Source organism: Jaculus jaculus, chromosome 3, assembly GCF_020740685.1.
Source record: "Jaculus jaculus isolate mJacJac1 chromosome 3, mJacJac1.mat.Y.cur, whole genome shotgun sequence".
NCBI classification, from domain to species: Eukaryota; Metazoa; Chordata; class Mammalia; order Rodentia; family Dipodidae; genus Jaculus; species Jaculus jaculus.
The window spans coordinates 4,130,957-4,155,801 of NC_059104.1; the positions used below are offsets into that span (position 1 = coordinate 4,130,957).

A 24,845-nucleotide genomic window follows, 5' to 3' on the forward strand; every position below is an offset into this window, starting at 1 on the left:
CCTCCCAAAGCTTCCACAATCTTTCCAAGCAGCCCCTCCAGCTGGGGACCAAGTGTTCAAACACATGAGCCAGTATGCGACACTGACTTGCAAAGCACAGTGCTCTCCCATGGAAGGATTTATTTCCCCCCGCAAAATCAGACAGGGAAGCTTGGAGCCCTTTCTTAGGTACTCCTGGAGGCAGAGTGTTCTTATCTGAGAGGCACATGCTCATGTCCCCCTGACCCTGTAAAAGCAAACCATCTGAGAATCACAGTCATCAGGATGCTCATTAGAGAACCAGTAGGATGTCTTTGTTTGGAAGTGACAGATTTTAAAGGATTAACTGAAATTGTCATTGATTACTTCCAATGCTGAAATTATTGCTCCAGTTCTCAGGGATTTCTTTTTTTTTTTAAAGAGGTGCAGGATGTGGAAGCAGAGAAACATGGGAATGGCTGTGGAAAGGGTATGGGTGGCATGGGGAATTGTTTTAGTAAAGAGGTACTAAGGGATCTTGTCAACCACTTATGTTTTTAAAAGGTGATCTTCAGGAGTGTCGTGTCTCTGGCAGAATCTCTGAAAGAGTTCTCATAAAGAGAGAAGACAGCTGTTAGCCCTGCATGATGCCCTCTATGCTTCAACGAAATGGGGAAGAGTGATGGATCATTTCAACTATGGATAACAGAGGAAAACAGTGATGCCCCACATTTTGTGATGTCCACGAGGTCTTATGGATGTGAGGGATACATATCTATTCTGTACACCCTACATGGAAGTTACTATTCCATCCACTTCCTGCACCCAAATAACCCAGTGAGTATCGTATCTGCTGTGGGTATAAACTAAGGCTGAAAGTGGGGACCTATGGCTCTGCTTGAATTAAAGGGTGTGGCCAATTCAAAGAATGTGAAAAGGTTGGTTACAGCAGGCCATGCAGAAAAGCGAATAGCGCTTGTTTGTGATGTAACAGGGAAATGTGTCCCCAGAGGGGGCTGACAGGAACCATCTACGGAGTAGGAGAATGCGCTTCCCGCTCAGGCTCAGGCCTTGGAAGCTACGTCACTCAGCCTCTGGGCTGAAACTGTGTGAAGGAAATGGACGGTGGTCAGGCGGTGAGTTGGGCAGAGAGCTGGTTCTCTGGCCACCAGGGTAAAAGCCTAATGCGTTTCTGGACATTCAACTGTCTTCAGTGTGCATGTTCCCCTCCCACCCCCCCCCCAGAGGTCTCATGGCAATGCGGGTCCAGAGGGATCTGAAATTCTGCACCTCTGCCAAGCTGGAGGGCGCCACAATGCTGGTCTGCAGACTGCATACCATGTTATCAGTGTCTAGGTCACTCAAGAAACTTGCAGCCTGTAACAGGCTCTCATCTCCTCTGCATGCCACCTCGGTGCCAGCATTTCCACAGGCTCCTTACCATGCGGCTGGCCACTCTGTATTGTTCTCTCACTCCCAGATGAGCTCTCTATTCCAGAAGCATACCCTGGATGAGACTCAGGCCTACAGGCGGATCTGGTGCCTGAGCACAGGCCTGCAGACGGTCAGCTATGCTCTCTTCTCCTTGAGTTCATATACTACGTGCTCACCTCAGAGAGCAAGAGCTCCATCTTGCTGATGTTCCTGAATCACCGCAACCCCAAGATAGAGGTACCGTTTCTCCCTCACAATTTTCAGCCCATCCTCACCCACTATTTCCTCTTCCCCCAAGGTAGAACTCTAAGGGCTATTCAAGTTTGTTTATTCCCTTGCCTATGGGTTCTGTGTAACAGACACTAGCTAGAACAGGATCTCAGCTATTCAAAAGAGACCATTCCCCTAAAATAAGTCTGGGGCTGGAGAGATGGCTTAGCAGCTAAGCGCTTCCCTGTGAAGCCTAAGGACATTGGTTCAAGGCTCGATTCCCCAGGACCTGTGTTAGCCAGATGCACAAGGGGGCAAATACCTCTGGAGTTTGTTTGCAGTGGCTGGAGGCCCTGGCGCACCCATTCTCTCTCTCTCTCTCTCTCTGTCTCTCTCTCTCTCTATATATATATATCTGTCATTCTCAAATAAATAAATAAGAATAAACAAAAAATTGAAAACATTAAAAGTATGAAACATTCTAAGCCTTTTTCAACTGTTTTATTACTTTATTTTATAAAAACACATGTAATGCAATTCAAAGAACAAGAACATGACATCTCATGTCTCCGGGCCACCCTTTCTGACACAGCATCGCCGATGGAAATTCTCATCCTGACTCTTTCTCCATTCTGTCCCTGCTCATTGCCTCACCTTGAACACTACCTCTGGTTTCTTTACCTTCCAGAAACTCTGATGACTTCACGTAGTCTATAAGCTAACACGATGCTATAGATTTCCCCTCCCAAGCCCTTCACAGCTTGATTACTTCCCTCTGAGAATGAGCCCTTTTTAGTTCTGTGAAGGAGAGGCTGCTTACTGTTGTTTCAGCTTCCCACTCACTCCAGATCCTTCTACACCAGCAGGGCTGATGTGGTGCCACGCATGCGGTTCTTTCTGAATGATGCAGAGCGTGCAGTGGTGGTGCACTGGCTCACATCTATTCTTACATCTATAATTACTGAGATGTATTATTAACACAGATGGCATTTTAATGAGAAACGTCTTATTAGCATTGCTAGTTTCTTTGCTACAGAAGTATTTTATTTTCATTACTGATAAGAGGTAATCTTTAAATCTTAATCTCCCTTGATCTAAATCTATTGCAGAGTGGTAAACATTTTCCATTTAACGACGGCACACAAGATGTAACTGAGCGCATAAATGAGAGTCGTCACTTCTTTCACGGCAATACCAGGGCTACAGAAAGTGCCTTGCTTCCTAGGCCTTCACAACCTGCAGAGTGTAGTTTTCCAGGAACCACGAGAAACAATGTGATCTTTCTTTCATGTGTTCTGAAGTCTGCAGTGTTCTCCCATCAGGCTTGATCTGAGAATGTCACTGTGCCCTTGTGAAAGACTGTTTCTTCTATTTCTACCAAGACTAACAAGTTTCTATGCCTACCAGGTCTTCTCTTCCCAAGAGAAGCACCCAGCAAACTCCAACATTTCCATATGTGCTACGAACAGTCCATCACCTATATCAACCCTTCCTGCCTTTCTTTTCTCATAGCATGCTCTTACATTTTTTTTCCAATTTTTACGATCTTACATTTATTCATCAATCATTCTAGCATGTGTCTTTCCTGTATGTGTACATATCCATCCATCCATCCATCCATTTATATATATATATAAATCAGATATTTGAAAAGACCTGCTTCACAGTCTCACAGATGGGTAGAAAGCGGCATGTAATTTCCAGAAGCTCACAGGCCCCTCCCTCCAGGCTGGACTCTCATGCTCCTCCCACTGCCTGCTTCAAGGGATGACCTTTGCTGTTGTGGATTCTATATTTACTATTAATATCTCACATGTTACATATTCATGCTAGCCTTGTAAAGCTACTAAATGGAAATGTTTTTGTGTGCAGCCTCGTTCTGAATATTCTTCTAAATATCTGCTGAGGATAAATTTGTACTAACACACAAGTTCTCTTTGTTATAAGGAGACTATTCTTGAAGTTCAACCTCAACACCGAAGAGATAATTACAGCCATACACATTTAATAGAGTACCGTATCTTCGGGTACTTGAAAAAGGTGGTTTGGCTTGAATTACATATAATTATAGGATAGGAAAAATTAATTACTCTCACCTAGAACAGAATGGCCTGCACAGCAGGCAGTGATGAATAAAACTGCTATTTTGAGCTTAATAGCAAATTAGTGACTATGTGATCATATACATTATTTCATTATAGAAATCATATCAATATGGATAAAAGTACTCCAAAAAAAATCTTCCTTTCCAGAGACAAGCATTGTGAAGAGCCAACCAAAGCCACCCAAACAGGCTAAGTAGCTTCAGAGTGACAGGGAAAAGACAAGTGTTCACTGAGATGAGAGCTCGTGTGTGTGTGTGTGTGTGTGTGTGTGTGTGTGTGCACGTGCGCGCGCGCAGATGGGGGTGGGAGAGGCCTTTCAGATGTGTGCTTCTTTGCACATGTGCAGAGGTCAGAGGACAGCCTCAGGTGTCTGTGCTCCCTTCCCCCTTCTTTGACACAGGGTCTCTCTTCTTGTTCTGTCGCCATGTTTGCCAGACTAGCTGGTCTCTGAGTTTTTGGGTTCTCCTGGCTCAGCTGCCCATTGTCATGGGCGCATTGGGATCACCGATGTGTGCACCACTGCACGTGGCTCTTTTGTGGGGCTGGGGAGGATCACACTCCAATCCTCCCGGGCAGCCTGACGGGTTTTCAATACTCACTTCTAGCCACTGCACAACCTCCAAGCCTCCAAGCCCTGGAGATCGCTTTTAGCCCTTCCTTTCAACCCAGTGGCCCATGTGCCGTCCATGGATGCCCACCTCCTTCACGGTTGGTGTGGAGTGTCATTGTTCAAGAATGCATGGGGTGCAGTTAGCCATGGTAGTCACCAGGCTGTGTGCCCATGTGTGAGCAATCGTGGTGGCCACGTACAGTCCCAGCACTGTAAACGTGCTCAGCAAACACTGAAGGAGACACATGCAGGTCACCTGGAGGAAGGGCAGCATGGTCTCTGAGAATGGGGTGGGAGTAGGCAAGGTCCCGTGTCACGTACTAGGCTAAGCCATGTGCCTACAGGACGTCACACTGAGACACCCACCCACCACGCATGAAAACAGGGGAAACAGGGCTGAGAGATGGCTTAGCAGTTAAGGCGTGTACCTGCAAAGCCAGATGATCCGGTTCTTTCTCCAGGACCCACGTGAGCCATATGTACAAGGAGACGCATGCATCTGGAGTTCATTTGCAGTGGTTGGAAGCCCTGGAGTTCCCATTCACCCTCTCTCTCTCTCTCTCTCTCTCTCTGCCTCTTTCTTTCTCTCAAACAAATAAATAAATAAACAATATATTTAAAAAAAAAAAACAGGGCGAACAGGCACACTATCTGTCTTTATGAAATCCAGAGAGGCAGGGTAAGTCAAGATCAAGCCTAGACTTATGAAACCTGTGTGAGTGCTCTCCAAATGTGGTGTAGTTCTCCCTAGAAAATTCAGTCTAGGCAGTTTGTAACTTCTCCCATAATTTTTCACATTACTTATGAAGAATATATACCAATTTTTATGATAAAGTATTAACTTACATGTGGGAATGGGTACATTTAAGTATTCAGTAAATAGGAAGTAAATGAAAACTGATACGTATATAAGGCAATTGCAGTTAGCACGTTTCTTTAAGAGATACTGTTAAATCACTAATGTTTATTTTTTCAACAAAGATAATTCCAGAGAAAAAGAAATAACATAAGTCACTTTGTAGGCTGCATTCTAGCTCTTATAGTTATAGGTGATTCATGGAGTGCTCCTGGAATACTAAAATACAGGTTATAAACCATTAATTTATAGTACTAATAAGAGCCAAGGCCCTTAGTACAATTGCTTCATCTTAGAAAATGTTTAAAAAAAGTAGAGGATGGTTAAAACTTTGAACAGTTTTTTGCTCTTACTTTTATTATCTTATCTCTACTGTACTATTTTAGATTAATGGAATAATAAATCCTTCATCCAACTGATTTTATGAAGTGCTATGATAAAGTGTTAATCTTGCAGTTCTCAGAACTGTGGGAGGAAATCCTTTGAAGAGCACGTGTCTCCGAAGATGGACTTCAAGACATTCTGTAACTTACACTAGGAAGACAGTGATGAAAAAAATGATGGTTGTAGAGACTTTTCGTTGTTAGTGAACAAAACAAAGGAGAAAAGTATATTTCATTAAGATTTAGGGTGTGGCTCTTGTGAGACCTTTCATTATTTTTTGAAGTCTTTTATATCTATTTCACACACAGAAACACCTGAGGTGAAGTTGAAGTTCTCATTTCTTTAAGTACTTCCTGTGTGTGATCTCAAGTCCATAGATGCATCTTGTGCCTGACTCACATTTCAATTCCTAGATGTCACACTGTCTCTGAGGGTGGCCTCTGGGGAAAGTCACCGCAGGCACCTGCTTCCTGGGACCATGGGGGATGCCACCACTTTGACTGTGTGGAAGCTCCCTCCACCCACAGGACGGAGAAAAGCAGTGAGAGTCTGAAAGCATTCTGAACTGAGGAAGCTCACTCGATCCAGTGCTCACTGCGTGGCTAGCCCAAATCTGGGGACCCACTCCAACAGATTTATTTCTCCATCCGTCATCCCTCCAGATGGCTGAGAAATTAATATAGCATTCAAGTAACCACCCAGAATACAGCATCCTCTAACCGGTTGATGCACAGAAAATGTGTGAAAATCAGATCAGACCACCTATTTTTCAACTTAGAATTAATTTCAAAAGTTTTCATTTTACAGAAAGGACACAACATGCAAAATAACCATGTTCCACATGAGCCTGATGCCAACCACACATTTATAAGGCAGGACATGCTGGCTAAAAGCTCCTGTCAAGGTGCAAGTTTGCAGATGGATTACATTCAAAGTTACCCTAACATAACACCGAACCAAAAGTGCTTATATTTAGTAAGATATCTCAATAATAATTACAATAAAACTAATCACAGATGATTTAAAAACTCATTTTCAAACTATGACTTAATCCAAACAATTAGGTTATTTTCCCACAAATAAAGTAACTCATGCACTGTTTCATAAAGAATAATACATGTAATCAGCAGAGATTCCACTTAGAGAAATCAGCAGGAGAAGTTTGTCATGTGGATTCCGTTCAGACCATGTCAAAGTTCCAGTCCTCTCAGTACAGAAGGTACTGAAATTCTGGCTTACAAATAAGAATGCAGGTCTGACTGGCCCCCTGTATTTTTAACATGATATTTCATCTTAAACATAAACAAGAAACCATCCTTAAGAAGGATCCCTCCTAGACACCACCATGTCCTGATTTTCTTCTTACACACACACACACACTATGCATAGGTCATGATTTTGAGCATATTGTAACAGTATCATGCTTGAATTTTCTGCAAACTGTGGTCATCCACTCATATTACCTGAAAGAGGCTGGGAAGCTCTTCTTGTGATACAAGATGTAAGGGCTGGAATGTGATGGCACCATGGGCATGTGAAGAAATGATGAAAATCGCGTATTGGAAACAAAAGTGCTTTGGAGCAAACGAGTATAATCTTTGGTTTTTCACAAATGAGTAAGAAACTAACTTGGCCCTCTTTACAACTGCCTACACCTAACTAACACTTAAGCAACAATTACAAATTTGAAAGTCATTTTCCATCACAGAGAGTTCATTAGCATATTTCTCTTATAAACCTACACAGAAGCTAAAATCACATTCAACTCTCCTCTAAGACAACTCTCCAGACATTATCCACTGGTCTCCACTGTGAATCACTCTAGACCTCAGAATTCTGTCTCCGCATCCACATGAACGACCTCATGTTGGTGGTGGTCTTCTGTTTACAAAGACACACTTCTTGTTCCAGTATAGAGACAAACCGAGGCCTGGGCCTTCTATCTCCTCTGATGGACACAGAAAAACAGAAACAAAAACAAAACATGGCAGGTTCAAGGCCCTGCTGGCAAAGCTGACAGAAGCGGAAGAGAGGTGGTCCGTGATGACGGCAGCTTCCTAGGATGTCCAAGGGCAGGCGCCAGGAAGGAAGGAAGAACAGGAAGTGGAGCAGGAGGGCATGAGAAGGCAGGGTCAGGGTGAAGAGGCTCCTGGCTGTGGGCTGGCAGTGGGGCAAGAGCAGCCTGCTGCAGAGTGGGCGCGTCTGCAGCCATCACAGCACAGCTTCTCTGCAGCCATCTCTGCCCAAACAATGGCTGCCAGGCCACCTGGCCCCACTGTTGCTGCCTCCCATCCCTGGCCCTTTCTCTGGCAGACTGGGCACAGAGCACTCATTTTGAGTTCACCTGCATCTGGACACTCGATTTTCCTTTACCTGCCCAGTAAATTAGAAGCATAAAACATCACCAGCTACCAGGAGTGGGTGGCTCATACTAACATCTACACTGGGACCAGGACCAGACTGCTCAGAGGAAGACAGAAGTGCCTGCGATCAAAGCTGAACTGAGATGTGTAATCTCTTCCTTTGAGGTTCTGAAGTCTTGACAAAATGGCTCCAGACAGCCTCGTTAGTCACAGGTGGAGCTACATGCACTGGTTGAGTTCAGGCGGGTTTCAGCAAAGGTCACAGCCCAGTGAGGTCAACATGCACACCTCCTGTCTGCTGTTTCCATCAGTGTGCTGATCCCTAACACGTGATGCCTGAGGCTCAATTTCCTCCCGTCTAACACAGAGCTGTTTCTATTCTCCCTGTCCACTTTCCTGTTTCTCCATGGAGTGGTTATTAGGCTTAAGGTCAACAAAGAAAGCACAGAGCTTGGAATAGTTGTAACACACCATACAGATGAAAGGAGTGATTTCTAACTTAAATTCCTCAAGTTCTGAGTCCAAACCCATGAGTATACAAATAGTAAGTCACATGGATACTTCCCTCTCTCACCTCTCTCTCTCTAATAGCTCTGAAGTTAGGATGTCCCTCCACTCTACCTGGAATGGAAGGAAGTTCTGATGTCACAAGTGTCACTAGCGTACCAGAGTGACCACTGTGGTGTTGGGATCCCATTCTGTTGACTGACGGCTGATTTTGCACAGTATCTGACCAAAGTCAAGAAGGGACCACAAAAGCCACAAGACCTCTATGACGCATTCAAGTGACAATAAAATGATCATGTTTTAGGGAACAAAACTGAATTCCTAGCTAACACTGTATGCGGGCTCATGCATTAAAAAATGATACTCATCTTTTCTATCATCCATCTTTGTTTTCAAAGAAGTAGGACGATATAACCATTGATTTTATGTGGTCACTAGGGGCAAAAGATGAATGTTGACTGCTTAAAAAGCCATACTGAATTCCTGGCAATGTGGTCCACGAACCATCCACTGCACCTTCCAGTGCTTCGGCAGACAGCGTCTTGCTTCGTGTCTGTTCCGTTCAGCAACCCAAAGAGAATACAAATAGCACTGCCTTTAGCTCTCCCCATATTTCAACGAACGCCTGTGAGGCTGAGGAAGCTGACTTTCCACGTCAGGAATAAGTGAGTTTTTAACAAAACTTCTTTTGCTGTATAACTTCAAGTGAAGTGTGAATAAGTTTTGTTTCTGTGGAGTCAAGTGTGGGTATGGTATCACAAAGTTAGCGTCTGAACTAGATGGCTGGGAATGCATAAGCTGCACCCCCTCCCTCTCTCCCTCTTTCTCTCTCCCTCTCTTTTTCTTATCTTTCTCATTTATATTTTCAGGCTTCTTGTATGGAGATAAAAAGTGAGAAAACAGATTTCTACAATGAAATAAAGACACATCCCCATTTTTAAAAGTAATGTTCTCCATGAAAATACTAACCTACGCTTCTGTTGCGACCACCCTCAGTAAGTACTTGAAGACATCCAAGCACAGACAGGTCGACAAGGAGTGGTGATTTTCAGTGGGCACCACCCTGCCTTCTCCCATGTTGGCACAGTTCCACATGATAAGCCAAAGGAACCCTGACCAGGAACTGTCACTGACAGCTACTTCCCTAAAGAGATCTGTTCCAGATTCTCAGCTCTCTCCCCTCAGCACACAGACACACTCGAGCACATATGCTGAGCATCACTGCTGACATGGATGCACAGTATGAGCATTCTTGCCTCTGAGTAGAATTCTTTAAAGGAAAATGGGCATCTTTCCTTACATTATTGCCCAACCACTACCCTCCAGTTACTTAAAAACTCTAGCAATGATGCCGTGGAAGTGACTTCAACTACCTACAAGCCTGATAAGTCATCCTTTCTGTGAATCCCACACCTGTCACCAGCTCCAGAGTGCCTGGCTGACATCACCCTTGGTTAGTAATTCCTCCTCCCTTCTTCCCTTTTAACCCACCTCGCTGCATGGATGTGCATCCATAACAACTCAGAGTGAGTAAGCCTCCTCCCTCAGACTATGACTTAAAGTTCAGTTTCCATTATTAGTTGAATAAAAAGAAGAGGGAAATGATGACAAAGGAAGGGCTTGGGTACAGAGAACAAAGTTGTGACTCATCAGTGCTAGAGTCCTGAGTTCTTTATTCTTGGTCATGGGCAGATGAGACTTGTGAGCATCCAGAACTCTCTGGATGCTCCACGTAGGCTATGAGGCTTTCAGACACACTCCATCTGCCCACGCTTTGCTGAAGCTAAGGCCTCACTTCTGTTCTCCTCAGTTACCATGCACTTCTATCGAGGTGTTCTGTACATCAGCTTTTTAAATTGCTGCTTATATCTGCTTTCCAGCCACTTAACTTTTTAATGAGAGAATGGGGAAGGGGGGAGACTGATGTGCCGGAGCCTCCAGCCACAGCAATCAAACTCCAGATGCATGTGCCACCTTGTGTGCATGCATGACTTTGTGTGCTTGTGTCACCTTGTGTGTCTGACTTACTTGGGACCTGGAGAGTTGATCATGGGATCTTAGACTTCGCAGGCAAGTGCCTTAACCCTTAAGCCATCTCTCTAGCCCTGGTCACTTAGCTTTTATCAAAGCTCTGTGCACCTGTGCCTTCCAAGAATCGCTCAGTGTCCTGGGATTTATCTGCTCACATAGTCACACTCTTCCTCCTCCACTCAAGCCTCTTTCTTCTGAAGCCGGTAGAGGATGGTGCTCTGGTGCAGCACACAGTGCAGAGCTGTCCCTTCCTCTAGTCACTGAGCTGCACAGGACTCTGTCACGCTTGCTCCCTGTGAAGACCTGTGGATAACCCTCTAGGGCCCTGGACCCCACCTCACGTGGAAGGCAGATCATAATGCTTTGCCCCAAGCGAGGTTCAAAGAGAGTGACCCTTTCACTGTGTGGCAGTGAGGAGAAGGGCAAAGAGAAAGCAAGGGGAGGGCCTCAGCACACAGGACTTCTCTGAGCCCGGCCTAATGCATGGGGTACAGATCACTCCACATCAGTTCCCTCACGGTGGCGTCTCTGACTTCTCCTACCGTTATGGTTTGGGTCTTCAGTGTGTGCCAAAGGCTCCTGCCAAAGGCTTGGTTCCCCACCTGTGGCACCAGTGGGAGGTGTGGAAGGTTTCAAGGGTGCACCCCAGTGAGATGCCGCCAAGAGGGCAGGGGCAAGCCTTGAAGGGGATAATTGGGGCCCTGGAGCCTCCTCTTCTCCTCCCTTTCTCTCTCTTCTCCTCTCCCTCCTTCCTGGGCACCGTGAGTGCACAGCTGAGCTCCACTGTGCCCTCCATGTTGCTCAGCCTTGCCATAAGCCTCAGAGCAATGGAACCAGTGCACCACAGGCTAAAAGTGCAAGCCCACGGGGCCCTTCCCCTCTGTCTGTCACAGTGACTGAAGGGGCGACTCACACAGCAACAACTTGGATATATTAAAAAGCTTTGGTAATTGGGTATGAATCTGAGACACAAGCAAAACTAAATGGAGCCTCCCTCGTTTCTCCCCGTTGATGCAAGGGGTGTCTCAAGATTGCCCCCACTGGCTTCACGGTGCTCACCCCATAACCATGGAGTGTCTTGATTCCGGGGAGCATGCTGCAGGCTTTGCTGAGCTTTGCTCACCATGTCAAAGGGACATGGTTTTGCCAGGGTGATTCTGGTGGCTGCCACTGTGACTCAGCTCATGCCTTTCAAATCCCAACTGGATGTTTGCAGAGCCTGTAGGTCACCTACCTGCCAGCCTTGTAAGTTACACCGCTGGAGAAGAAGACGACACCTCTCCTCCGCTGCCTGGTTCTTCTTCTCACCCAGGAGGGCGTCGGCCAGTGGCTCGTACCTGTCAAAAGCAGCAGGAACAAGGAGAAATGACTGCAGGAGCTGAGGAAGACCATGCTCACCAGCACGGTCTCTACCACTAGTTTCTCTGAATGCCCATGTTTCGGGAATCCCCAAATATCCCATCTACAGTGCATGTATCTGCCAACTGTAAACAATCCTTATCTTCTACGGGGAATATTATTTTTGAAATGAGTCATATATATATATACATATATATATATGTGTGTGTATATATATATATATGTACATATATATGTATGTGTATATATATATATATATACACACACACATATCATATATATATATATATATATATATATATATACACACACACACACATGCACACAATTTCAGTTTAGCTATAGCACTGTCATGGAGTGATATAAACCATTTATTTGAATAATTTTTTTTTCTGTCTGGATGATTTTATTGTAAGCGTCCTACCCTTCCTTTGTATTTGAAGAATTTTTAAGGAGAATAAATATTGGTCTATCAGCTGTCACATAAACATCTGGTTTGCTCTTTAAAAACACATTTCATGAAATACAACCACCTTTTCTATTGCTACATGAGAACAGATTTAGACAGCAAAGTTCACAATTAAAGAACATCAGAACATCAACCATTGTTGTTTCAAGAATAGCTTCTTGTCCACATGTGAAATATTAGGTGTTTTAAATGTTCTCAGTGGACATTTTTATTATAGAAAGCATCCAAGTATTTGCTTCTGTGTTCCAGCCTGGACTATATAGTGAACCTAAGACAGGCCTGAGCTAGTGTGATCCTTGTTGCAATAAAATAAAATTTAAAAATAAAGCCCACCAGTTACAGACTGAATGGCTGTGCTTCCTCAAACTCACACTTAAAGTCTAGCCATAATGTGAGGGTGTGAGGCCGTGGACACTGGCTAGTACAAAGGGTGGATTCTTTAGGCAAAGGATTAGCACTCTGAGGGGAGGCTGAAGAGCTCCTGATGGCACAGGAGAAAAAAGCCTGCTGTATACAGCTGCATACAGCTCTCAAAGGTCTCCAGATTGCTGGTGCCTCATCTTAGCCCTCAAGATTCCAGAAGTGGAAGAAATGTACTTCTCTTTTTAGAGCCACCCATCTATGGTGATTTGCTAGTGACCTGAGCCGAATGGAACAAGGCTAAGCCTAACCTTTCAGCCAAAGAGGTTTCCTACTTTCTTTCTCAGATCATTCACACTGTCATGAAACCTGAGCGGAGGACTGTTCCTGCACTGGGACACACTGGAGTCTTTCTAGCCGTGGACCAGCCAAAATAAAAGCATCCGCATCCACCCTTCCTTCTCACGGACAGCTGATTGGTCATCTGTCCAACTCAGGGTCTGGGAGAGAGTGACCGTAGCAAAGCCAGCAACAACAGGAACAAGACACTGAGCTTCAAAGCCAGAGGTAAGGACGTGAGTATGTACATTATTAAGATCACACCAAACTGACTTAACGGTTTGTAGATGGTAACTCTTGGGTTTGGTAGGCATAATGATCTCTTACACACGCAGCACTCCAGTTGACATTTACTGTTTTTCCTGGCCACAATGTGCCTGCTGCAAAGAAGAAAGAAGGCTTTTCAGGGTGTAACTGAGAAGAGAGAACAGAGGTGTGGGGCGTGTGAGGGGTGGTAGAAGGAGTGGGCATGGGGAAGCATGTGGGGCTTATCGGAGGGTAGTCACTGCCCAAGGATGTGGCCACAGTTAGCAACACATCTTATGAGCAAGTGCAAGGTGTGCTGAACAGTGTCGACCAGTTCAATGCAAACATGTGATCACTGTGTGCGGTTGAAGAGGAAGGAAATTATCCTGGGGCTAGCAGTAAGCCTCCAAACTCCACTGTGATTTGCTAAGAGGCTGTTGCAAGTCGTCTAGAAGTAGTTACTCTTCCTAAGTATACCTGTGTTTCTCTGGATGAGATGCGAACTTCATCTCCTGTTGCCAGTACATATAAAGGTAGGGAGGTTAAGAATGTGGGCTGGGGGAGGGGATGGCACTGACTGGGAAGGGCTTCAGTGTCCCTTCCCATCCTCCTCATAGATGCTCAGAGCTGTAGGGTGAGCTGCTTGATGAAAACAAACCTGGTGGCCACAGACAGTACATCACAGAGATCCGGGTGGGTTTGTTCCTCTAACCGTGTCAGTAAAGGTAACCTAGTTGTAAATAGGGTTTTGGCAGATTCAATCAATGTGATGTGAGATGTGCAGAGTGGGCTTTAATTCAACATGACTCATGCCCTTAACAGAAGAGGGAAATGGGGCTGGAGGGATGGCTTAGTGGTTAAGGTATTTGCCTGCAAAGTCAAAGGATCCAGGTTCGATTTCCCAGGACCCACATTAGTCAGATGCATAAAGGGGCGCATGCGTCTGTTCATTGGCAGGGGCTGGAGGCCCTGACACACCGATTCTCTCTCTCTGTCAAATAAATAAAAATAAAATATTTTTTTAAAAGAAGAGGGAAATACCGAATAAGACACTCAGCACAATGGCACACCGGGCAGCACAGGTGGAAGCAAGACGGCCACAGTGGAGGGTTCCAGCACTGGTGAGACTGGTGACCACCAACCGCAGCTCAGCCAACGCCAGGAAGGATCCAAGCCAGAGACAGAGGCGAGCATGGTCTGGTTGTCACCTCGATTTTGGGCTTCTGGTCTACAGATATGTGACCTAGTTTGTGACACCATGTTTGAAAGCAGTAGCTAGTGGGTGGTAAAGAATGGCTGAGCTGGTGCTGACCCAAGGACTCAGACACCACAGCCAGCCTCTCCAGCACTACCGTCCAGCTGAGAACTGGCAAATCCAGACCCAGACGGAAGAGGTTGACCCTGACCAAAAAAAAAAAAAAAAAAAAAAGGAAGAGCTCAATGCAATCGCCATCTCTATCAGGTTGAGCACATAGAGAAGGGTTCTTGGGCAGATGACTTCTGGGTGACAAGGGCCTCATTATTGCCAAAGCAGAACTCTCAGTGAAATATGCACTCGACACACCCTAGGGAATTCAGGGCACTACCACCATTAAGCCTGAGCAACACAATGAGATAAAATCACTGAAATTATCTTTTTATTCTCTCTGGTAATTGTCTCATTCCATTTGGGAACTTTGTTAATTATAACCATGGATGTAATTGATACAGCTCAAGTTCTGATACAGCATGAGCAAATGAAAATGAGAAATCTTGCTGTTTTTCTCATTGTAAAATTGTTTAATCCTGACATTTCAACTAAAACAACAAAAATATCCTCTGAGATAGGGTAGTGGAACACTGTTTTCTTCAGATTTAGCAAGTTGTGTCTTTTGAAGTGTCACCTACAGTGGATCTCTGGGATGGAGAACAAGATCATATCTTGTCACCTCAATGTAAGACAAAGACAGTGGCACCTACATTAGTCAATGGCACTGGACATAGGACCCACTGGAGACAGGACTTAGCTCTCACTCCCCACAATAGCTGCCCTGTGTGGTCCAAGGCCAGGTCACCGGGGCCTTCCGAAGACCATGCAGGCATGCTTCTCATGCCCTCTTCCTGATTACCAACAGTAAGCAGTGACTTCCAGCTGGCCTGGTCTCCCTGTCTCCTGGTTTGGAATGAGGGGAACCACATCTACTTCCCTTCATGTAAACATGGATGCCGTGAATCTCATTCAGGCTCAGCTGACCCAGTCCCCATTACAGACAGAACACAGTGTAGGTTGGGTCTTTGGCAGTGCTTAGGATGCCCTAGGGAATGAAATACACAATCTGAGTGCTCTGTCATGGAGAGATAGTCACAAAGAAGGATGGTGGTATATTAGACCAGCTAATAAGATGGCAGGGAGGCCATCGCCACATACAGAGAAAAGGAAAGTGCAGTGTGCAGACATAATGGACTTTTATTCAGCCATGAAGGAGAATGAAATTATGTTGTTTGCAGGAAAATGGAAGTACCTGGAAATCATCATATGTTAAGCAAAACGAACTCAGAAACACAAATATTACATATTTATTTATTTTTCCTGTGTGGATCCTGGAACAAACAAACATACATAGATGCATGCACATATGTAAGTGTGTATGTGTGTGAGAGAGAGATTATTTGAGAAAAGGAAGAAGACTGAGGGGGAAAGGAAGGAGAAGGCATGAAAGGCAAATATGCACAAAGTACCTGGTCTACCTGAATGAAAAGTGCTCATGAAGCTGATCACATGCATAATGAACATACACCATGAAAAATGTAGACACAGGTTAAATAAGCAGGATGGGAAGGAAGGTGCGGCAGGGAGTTCCCACTGGGAACAGGTCCCTGAGGCTGGGAGGGAAGCTGGCCTCTTTGGGAAACAGAAGGTCCGGATCCTCGTGGGCATCTGGGGCCCAGCAGTAGGAACAGCATGAGGGCAGAAGGGGAAGTGGTCAGAAGGCTCGCGAGGTGAGCTCAGAAAGGTAAACAGAGGGCAAGGTGGGCCTGCAGGTAACTGGGGCGGGGGGTCCTCGGCGTTGGCTCTGAGTCTGGGAGCAAGGGTAAGCAGGAGAACCATACCAGCTTACTATGGAAACGTCAGAGAAGCTGCAGGCAGGGCGTGTATGGAGGACCCAGGAGATGATCCAATGCCTCTTCCTACGGACACTGCACAGGGCAGATTCTAAACCAGGGCAGGAACAGTTGTCCTGGGAAGTGTTGGGACTCTGCTACCATCCAGTGACCTCAGAGGATCTCCTAATGGGGGCTCGGGGTGAAGGGAGAGGAGGGGTCAGAGCCAGGACCCCGGCAGACAACCATCCAGTGAGCTCAGAGGATCTCCTGATGGGGCTCGAGGTGAAGGGAGATGAAGGGGGCAGAGCCAGGACCCCGGCAGACAATGATGGGGGTGATAAACAGAGAAAGCTGGTCAATGCTTTTGCCTAACAGCTAAGGAGAAGTAAGGGGACAGCAACTGGGAACCAGAAAAGAAAAGTTGGGGTGAGATGCAGGAGGCAGAATGCAGAGGGAGGCTAGGGCAACGCGGACGTGCGCTTCAAAGGACAACACACTTGCTAGGCTGTGGCAGTCCTTTCGTCACCCTGATTTTCTGAGGCCTGGGTGGGACGAGACTGGACACTTCAGAAGCAACCTATGGCGACAGGGCTGGTATCTACGCACCTTTCCCAGGGCTACTGCACCTGCTCCTGGGGCACATCGTCTTGTGGCCACTTATGAATTAGTTTAAGTCTCAAACCTCAAGCTACGTCCCATCTTTCTGTTATTGTGTGGTCAGGATTAAATAGGGCAGTGACTGGCTCACTGCATGCTTCTGCTTGCAAATTATTTTGCTCTTGATTTTCCTGCTTTCAATAAACACAGTGCAGGTGCAGGAGGGCCATTTTTTTCACTCATTTCCAGTGATCACAATGCTATGTATAGCTGCTTAGCAACAGGACTGATATGTGTCAAGGAAACAGCAAGGAGGGGCCAGGGAAGGGGTAGCTGTGGGCTTGAGGGGAGAAGACCTGTTACTGCTGGGAGAGTGGCGTTGAGTCAGGAGGACAGGAGTTTAATTTCTTGTAAGAGCAGGGACAAGACCACCCAGAGGTCAAGTGGTCAAGAGCCATCTTTTTCCTAAGACTGTTGTCCATGCTCTGCCTCTCCTTGCTGTGACTCTTGGGGTGACAGGATCCCACCCACCATCTGGGGAGCTGGGCTTTGCCGCTTGGTTCTCTCCTTGTGCCCATGTCTTCTTACTCCTCAGTGTGAGCAGGGGTTGCCCTCAGGTAGAACCACGGACACACCACTTGTTTCCTGTGAATGTATTTCTCGTGTACTTCCTGGCTCGAGAGCTCTAAGCAAGTCCATGAAACAAACGGATGACAGCCACAGGTCAAGGCAGTGCCTCTGGTAGTTTGCCTTTCCAAGGGGCTTGGGGTGATATTGAGGAAGTGGTCATGTGTGGCAGAAGATGGTAGGGGAACAGTCGTCCCTGACACTACCCACAACCTCAGGCTGGTTGTGTGTTGGCTCTGGAAGACTGGCAAGAGTGGGGACTTCCCTGACTTCCATGTGAGTGTGCGGAGCTGAAAAGGAGCAGAAAGGAAGATGGGGAGCGAGGGAGGACAGGGGACACAAGGGAAGATTTAGGGACTGCCTTTAAAACCCACGTGCACCCTATCACCTGGGTTCAACTTTCACAGTGAGCATGTCAGAGTATCTGAGCAGCTCTGGGATCCTGACCCAGATGTAGTTCTTGCTGAACTATCAAGGGAGGTGTGAAGAAAGCAGAACATGTTCTTTTTATCTTGGTGCATGAAAAGATAAAGGCAATCCTGTACAAAAATAATGTAGACATATTAACATATTAATGCATTAATGTAATGTTAATAAGATGTAAATAAAAGACTTTATTCCACATTCTTCTCTCAAGTTCCAAGTAAAAATTCAAGTAATTTATGTTTTTTTAAGTTTTAAAAAATTATTATTTTTTATTTATTAGAGACAGAGAGAGGGAGAAAGAGATAGAGTGTGTGAATGGGTGCTACTGCAAAGGAACTCCAGACACATGTACCATCATGAGCATCTGGTTTACGTGGGACCTGAAGAATCAACCAAGGTCCTTAGGCTTCACAGGCATGCACCCTAACTGCTAAGCCATCTCTCTAGCCCTCAAGTAATTTCTTAACACACCTATCCACTTTCCCTTGGCCCCTAACTTTGGGAGTGATTGTTCTTGTTCTTAATGCCACTCAAGCCACATCTGCCAGGCATCTACTTAGAGACTGAACTGTGAGCTGAGACGCAGCTTGACCTGCCCATCACTACCCAGAGAAAGGGAAAGAGCCATTCTTTGCATTGTGAATGCTTACTCTGTCATTATGTGTTTTGGTTTTACAGCTCACAGTTAAAAGATATTGAACTATATTGGAACAGTGTCAGGATTGATAAAAAAAAAAAAAAAAACAACCTATGGAGACTTTGAAAATAGGGTTGAATGCATTGCATTTCACATCACTTATGGTCACAGTTTATGGGGGTCAGGGGCAGAATGTGGTGGCTTGAATTAGATATCCTTCACAAAATCATGTGTTCTGAATATGTGCTCTCCAGCTGGTAGCAATTTGGGAGGTGGAGCCTTTCTGCAGAAGGTGGGTTTCTGGGGATGGGCATTGGTGTTTATTAGCCCTTAGCTTGCCAGCGTAAGTGTGGCTCACTCTCCTGTGGCAGTGTGCCACCTGCTGTGGCCGAGGTGACGTCCAGCTCTGCTCATGCCATGCTATTCCCTGCCATCACGGAACTTCCCTTCCTCCCGTGAGCTGTGTTTGGTCAGGGGTTTTGAGCCAGCAATGTAAAGGTAACTACAAAGTGTCCCGCCACAAATCCTGTGTTAAGGTAGGTGAACAGGCCTTTGCCCTGCACAACAAAGAATTAAATTATAAAGAAAACGACTGAATTATACTTCAGTTCCCGGGATGGGAAAACCCAGTATTCAGACCATGGATGCCTCTAGGGTATATGCTATGAGTTCAGAGGAAAATGCTCTCAAGTTCTTTTAGTCTGAGATAGTCAATGGTCACACCACCTTATCATTACGATACATCCTATTTGTTCAACAGAGGAACACAGAACTGACGCAGGGAAGTCTGTAAGTAGAATGTCTTCTAAAAGTCAACCCCTAAAGCCTTGGGACACTCAAAGTTTGTTCTCCCCTGTCTGACCTTACTTCTGACGCAAACGAAGGAAACGTATCCACCATGCCTCTACCACCGGGGTCTTTAAACCTGGCTTCTGGGCCTGAGTATTTGATGGGGCTACAGTAATTGTCTACAAAGGAGTCATGCCCGTTGCCTCTGAGCCTAAGAGGCTGCTGAGCACAGTCAGTTCCATACATTCAAACTGATGGGCTTTTTCTCCTCCTCCTCCGTACATTTCACGATTTGCTGGCTGAGCCATAGCTTGTATTTATCAGGTACAGGAACAGCCTGTTTAGTTGAACTGAAAAGAACAGATGTTCATTTGTTGTTTGAGCTGAAATAAGAGACGTCCTTAAGCTATGTAGTTTAGATACAATTATCCCATTCCTAAAGTAATTTGCTCCTTAATCAAATATTCACGACGGCCACACTGACCTCTTCACTTCATGTCAGAACAGGAAGTTGAAAAGAGAGACATTTACTTTTGGGGGATGTTTTCTTCCTTTACTAAGGATATGGGCTATTGTTGAAAATGGCTAAAAAGTTTTGTGAAGATTGGTGGTCACTGTAATAGTTACATAATCTAAGTATGTGTTTACTGTATTGTATGCCTACTTCAGATCGCTATGACAAGTAGTTAGGAAACATTAAGAATTCAGGCTGAAAGGATACTGTTCTGCAGAGCAGCAGGCAGGCAGGCACAGCGTTTAGACACTACTGTTTTAAGAGTAATGGAATTTTGCCTTACGGATATTGTGATCAAAGTATTCATATACATGTATGAAAATTGTCAATAAAAAGTTTAAAAAGGAATTTGGTATTCAGCATCTGAACTTAACTATGTTTGTTAATTTTATAATATTCTAATTTAAAATATGTCAAATAAATGCTTATAAAGTCAAACATTTATCCAGTATGATATTAAATGTTAGTGACTTTAAATGTCAGTGACTGTGTTATGTCATATGGTGTCAAGAAATGCAACAGACATTTTAAGGACATATCATCATGATACTTTTAATATAACAAAGGGAATCCTTATTCCTCTTCTAGTTTTTGAGCATTTGTATGCATATGTGGCATGTAAGCATGTTCATATGTCTGCACAGGTGTGGACTCATATGTGAGAGTGTACAGGCATGTCCATACACATGCATGCCAGAGGTATTTTCCTAGATTGCTCTCACATCAAACCTAGATCTCACCAATCCACCTAGACTACCTAGCCAGCAAACCATAGGGATTCTCCTATCTCTGCTTCCCAGTGCCAGGATTATAGCAGTTTCCATGTGGGTTCTGGGGATCTGACCCCAGGTTTCATTCTGAGAAGCAAGCACTTTACCAAATGAGCCATCTTCCCAGACCCTACTCCTCTCCTGTGAGACAATGTAAGAACACAATTACTTTTGAACAATATAACAAACAAGCTTGTAATACTAAAAGATACCTCAGTACACTAAGAATTATAATTCAGGACACTATATGATGAGAAAAAATAAGTGTTATCTAACTATCATATTAAGTCTTAGTTATTTTCACTATTTATAAATAATGGGCAGTTAAGGTCCAAATGATAAAATATGTGTGATGCTGAGATATCTTAGAAATCTAAATACAGTACTATTCAATGATAGACATGAATATATGGGAAAAAATGTCTTCATTTAAAAATAAAAAGGCATGGGCTGGAGAGATGGCTTAATGGTTAAGCGCTTGCCTGTGAAGCATGAAGACCCCGTTTGAGACTCGTATCCCCAGGACCCACGTTAGCCAGATGCACAAGGGGGCGCACGCGTCTAGAGTTCATTTGTAGTGGCTGGAGGCCCTAGTGCACCCATTCTCTCTCTCTCTCTGTCTCCCTCTTTCTCTCTGTCTGTCGCTCTTAAATAAATAAAGGAGATATAAAGGGAAGAGAAAGGAAGAGAGGGGGATACTTAATAGGTTGGTATTGTATATATATATAAGTAGAAAAATAGATTAATGGGGGTGAAGAGACCCAAAGTGAGGTCAGGGGACGAGATTGAGTAATAAAGGAAAGGTGGAAGGAGGGCTAATCAAAATCTAAGAGGATACAAATAAATCATATGGACTCCTCCGGTTTTGGACAATGGAACACTCAGGAGCCATAGATCGTTACTAGAAAATTTTCAGTGCCAGGGATACCTCCAGTGAGTTGTTGGCCAGGGAGGCCCCTGATGCCCCCAAAACATTATAGGTCATTGCTGAGGCCCTTGTTTTCCCACCAGGAATAGATGGTAAGACCCTATTGCTGAAGACTCCACATACTTGGGCTGCAAGGCCTCTGAGAAATCCTGCTGGAACTGAGCTGATAACCTCTTCCATGTAGACCAGCTGACAGAAAGCTGGAAGAAGTCATTCTACATGTAGCTCAATGGGAGGAAAAGATACCCCCAGTGAAGATACTCAACAGTGGATGTTGCAAGCCTTATAACTGGCCAGCCAGGCCAAATGAGCCAACAGATGTAACAGTGGCACATCTGTCATGGTGGAAACCAACCACCCTCCAATTTGACTGGAAGCTCGCTCCATGGGAGGGAATACATCCCTGGTACTGCAAATTTAAAACAGGTGTAGCCATGAGCCCTAGGGGGTATAACATCTGCTGATGTCTGGATAAATGTATATACTATGCTTATCAAACTGCCCAGTAAGCACTTCTTTTAATCTTTGTACCCTTATATTAATGCTACTCTCACTTTCGGTAGAGAATCTTCTCTTTTCAGATGGCAGTGACCTTGGGATGACTCAGAAGGTATCATGGTGCTGGAAAGAAGTGACTGGAGTACTGAGTAACATCTCGATCACACCTTCCAAGGCTCAGGGTCTAATGCGGAAGAGGAGGCAGAAATAACGTAAGAGCCAAAGGAAGGGTAGGACTCCTTACAACGTGCTCCCTCCAGACATAAAATGGCCTAGATATCCATGACCTCATAGTGCCTGACACTACCTACACAAGACCATCATAAGAGGAGGAAAGATCCTGACATCAAAATAGAGACTGATTGAGATGGGGAGGGGATATGATGGAGAATGGAATTTCAAAGGGGAAAGTGGGGGGGGGGAGGTATTACCATCGTTACCATGGGATATTTTTTATAATAATGGAAAATGTTAATAAAAACTGAGAAAAAAATAAATAAAAAGGCTTAATTTAAACAGATACAAGCCATGTGTGGTGGTGCACGCCTTTAATCCCAGCATGCAGGAGGCAGAGGTAGGAGGATCACCATGAGTTGGAGGCCACCCTGCGACTACATAGTGAGTTCCAGGTCATCCGAGCCAGAGTGAGACCCTAACCCCCAAAACAACAACAACAACAACAAAACAGATGCTAACAAGGACCCTAAATTAATATGTAAATTTCCATCTTTGAATGCTCATTAACATGTCTTATATCTTTGTCATAGCTCAAGCCTAAAAGCCTCGGTTCCAGATCACTTTGAATAATTATCCTTTAAGACCACACAAGAAAGCTGAACGTGGAGGCATATGTTTTTAGTTCCAGCACATGGGAGGCAGATTTAGGGAGATCACTGAGTCTAAGATTAGCCTGTAGCTATGGAATGAGTTCCAGGTCAGCCTGGGATAGAGTGAGACCCTATCTCGAAAAACAAAACAAAACAACAACAAACCACATAAGAGGGACGTGAGATACATCACTTTGGGGTTCCTTTCCATCTCCTGTGCATACTCTGGAAGTTAATGAGACATATGGAGGTATGATGTCCATTGCTTTTGAATAAATAATCTTGCATAGAAATTAAGCTGCAGAAACTTAATGCAAGTTATTTCTCTCCATAGCAATGCAAGTGACATCTTCCCTAGATTGTACCAATGAATTAGAGAATGAAAACTTTTATGAATTAAATTTTCATTTGAACTTGCTTAGATATTTTATTAGTTTCCTTTTAATACAAATCTTTAACATGCAATGCCAGTCTATTGCATTCACAGTCATGATTCTACCTTGTTGAAAATTCTGCTTTAGCATAACAAGATGTGATAACTAAGACCCAGCAAGGGAAGGGTAGCACCTAGCTACAGTAAGATTCATTTCTTCCTATCAAACAAATGTAGCCTGTTCTCTCTTATTTTGTGCATATCATTTTATGCAAACACTCCAGGTCTAGACACCTAAGAATCTTTTAAGTCAAACTTTGTAACTATATCCAGCATCCCCATCACACTCTTCTGCTTCCATGTAATTTGATGTTTCTGTAGTCTGTATCTTCTCCCAGGTTACCTTCCCATTCTTTGTTTTCATCCTGTTTCTTACTTCAGAAGAGTTTCCCTAATCAAACATCCTTTAACTGGAGGTATATGTTTCAGGAACTCCTCTGCCAGCCTCCCAACCATTCTTCCAGGAGTCACACAGTCATTCCTCTCACAGCCTCACAGAACTCTTCTCACAGTCTGAAGCCACTCCTCTCACGGCCTCACAGCTGCTCCTCTCATGTTTGTTCTAACTTACTCTCATCTGACGGACACTTGGCTACCATGGAGCTCTAAGGTAGAAACCCTCAGCATGTCTCTCCCTGACCTGCTTTGTCCCACTAGAGGCCACAGTCATGTGACAGCCTTCAATATCTCACTCAGGGACAGAAGGAGGCCAGTGGACTAACTGGCAGAGCTGCATTCCCTTTGGCAGGCTTCTGCTCTCTGCAGAGTTGGCACCTAACTGTGCTCTTTTCTCTTGTCCATCCAGGCCCATCCATATCCAGGTGCATTTTTTAAATGTTCAGACTAAAACATACATAACTAGTCTGTGGACAATTCATGTAAAACCTTACTTGAGACATTAAAAAATAGGACTGCTGTATGGATCACTGTCAGCAAGAATGACAAAACAGATCATGTTAAAACCAACGTTAATTGTAATAGAAGATTTGTGCTGATCTAGAACGATACATACTGCATGTAAGGACAGTACTGTATTATGAAACAGAAAGAGCTTCATGAGGTAGCTTCATGGTACCTGAAGCCCCCTCCCCCAAGTGGGCCATCTCTTCCTTTGATTGCTGTAAGATCATGTACAGATCCTGCATCCTAGAATTGCTCAGCACGGCTGCAACACTCAGTACCCAGCAAGCACGTAACAGTGCCTTTTAGGGGAATGCCCCGGGGATGGGGGGCTGGAAGCAGCGTGTTCTGTGTGGACGATAGTCCTGCCCAGCATCAGGGGAACTCCCGACTAACACAGTTCTCTAGAGGCCTTGGAGATCATGGCCTGGGACAGTTAATCTCTGCTTGTCAACTTGATAGGATGTAGAATCACCAGGAATAAATATCTTGACATGTCTCTTTTGGATCTTCTAGATTAAACTGAGGCATGAAGACACACAATAACCATGGGCAGCACCATTACAGGGACCACAAGTCCTGAC

The 24,845-nt window shown here is 44.7% G+C and overlaps 1 protein-coding gene across 4 annotated transcripts in view; it reads right to left on the reverse strand.

The window, feature by feature from the left end:
- The window catches only part of Myo16 (myosin XVI), a 524,203-nt gene that overhangs the window by 85,863 nt on the left and 413,495 nt on the right, over nt 1-24,845 (reverse strand). For all 4 annotated transcript variants that reach the window (XM_004663404.3, XM_045145894.1, XM_045145893.1 and 1 more), the window contains exon 28: nt 11,693-11,795. In XM_004663404.3, coding sequence (XP_004663461.2) covers nt 11,693-11,795 — 103 coding nt within the window. The remainder of the gene's footprint in view (nt 1-11,692; nt 11,796-24,845) is intronic.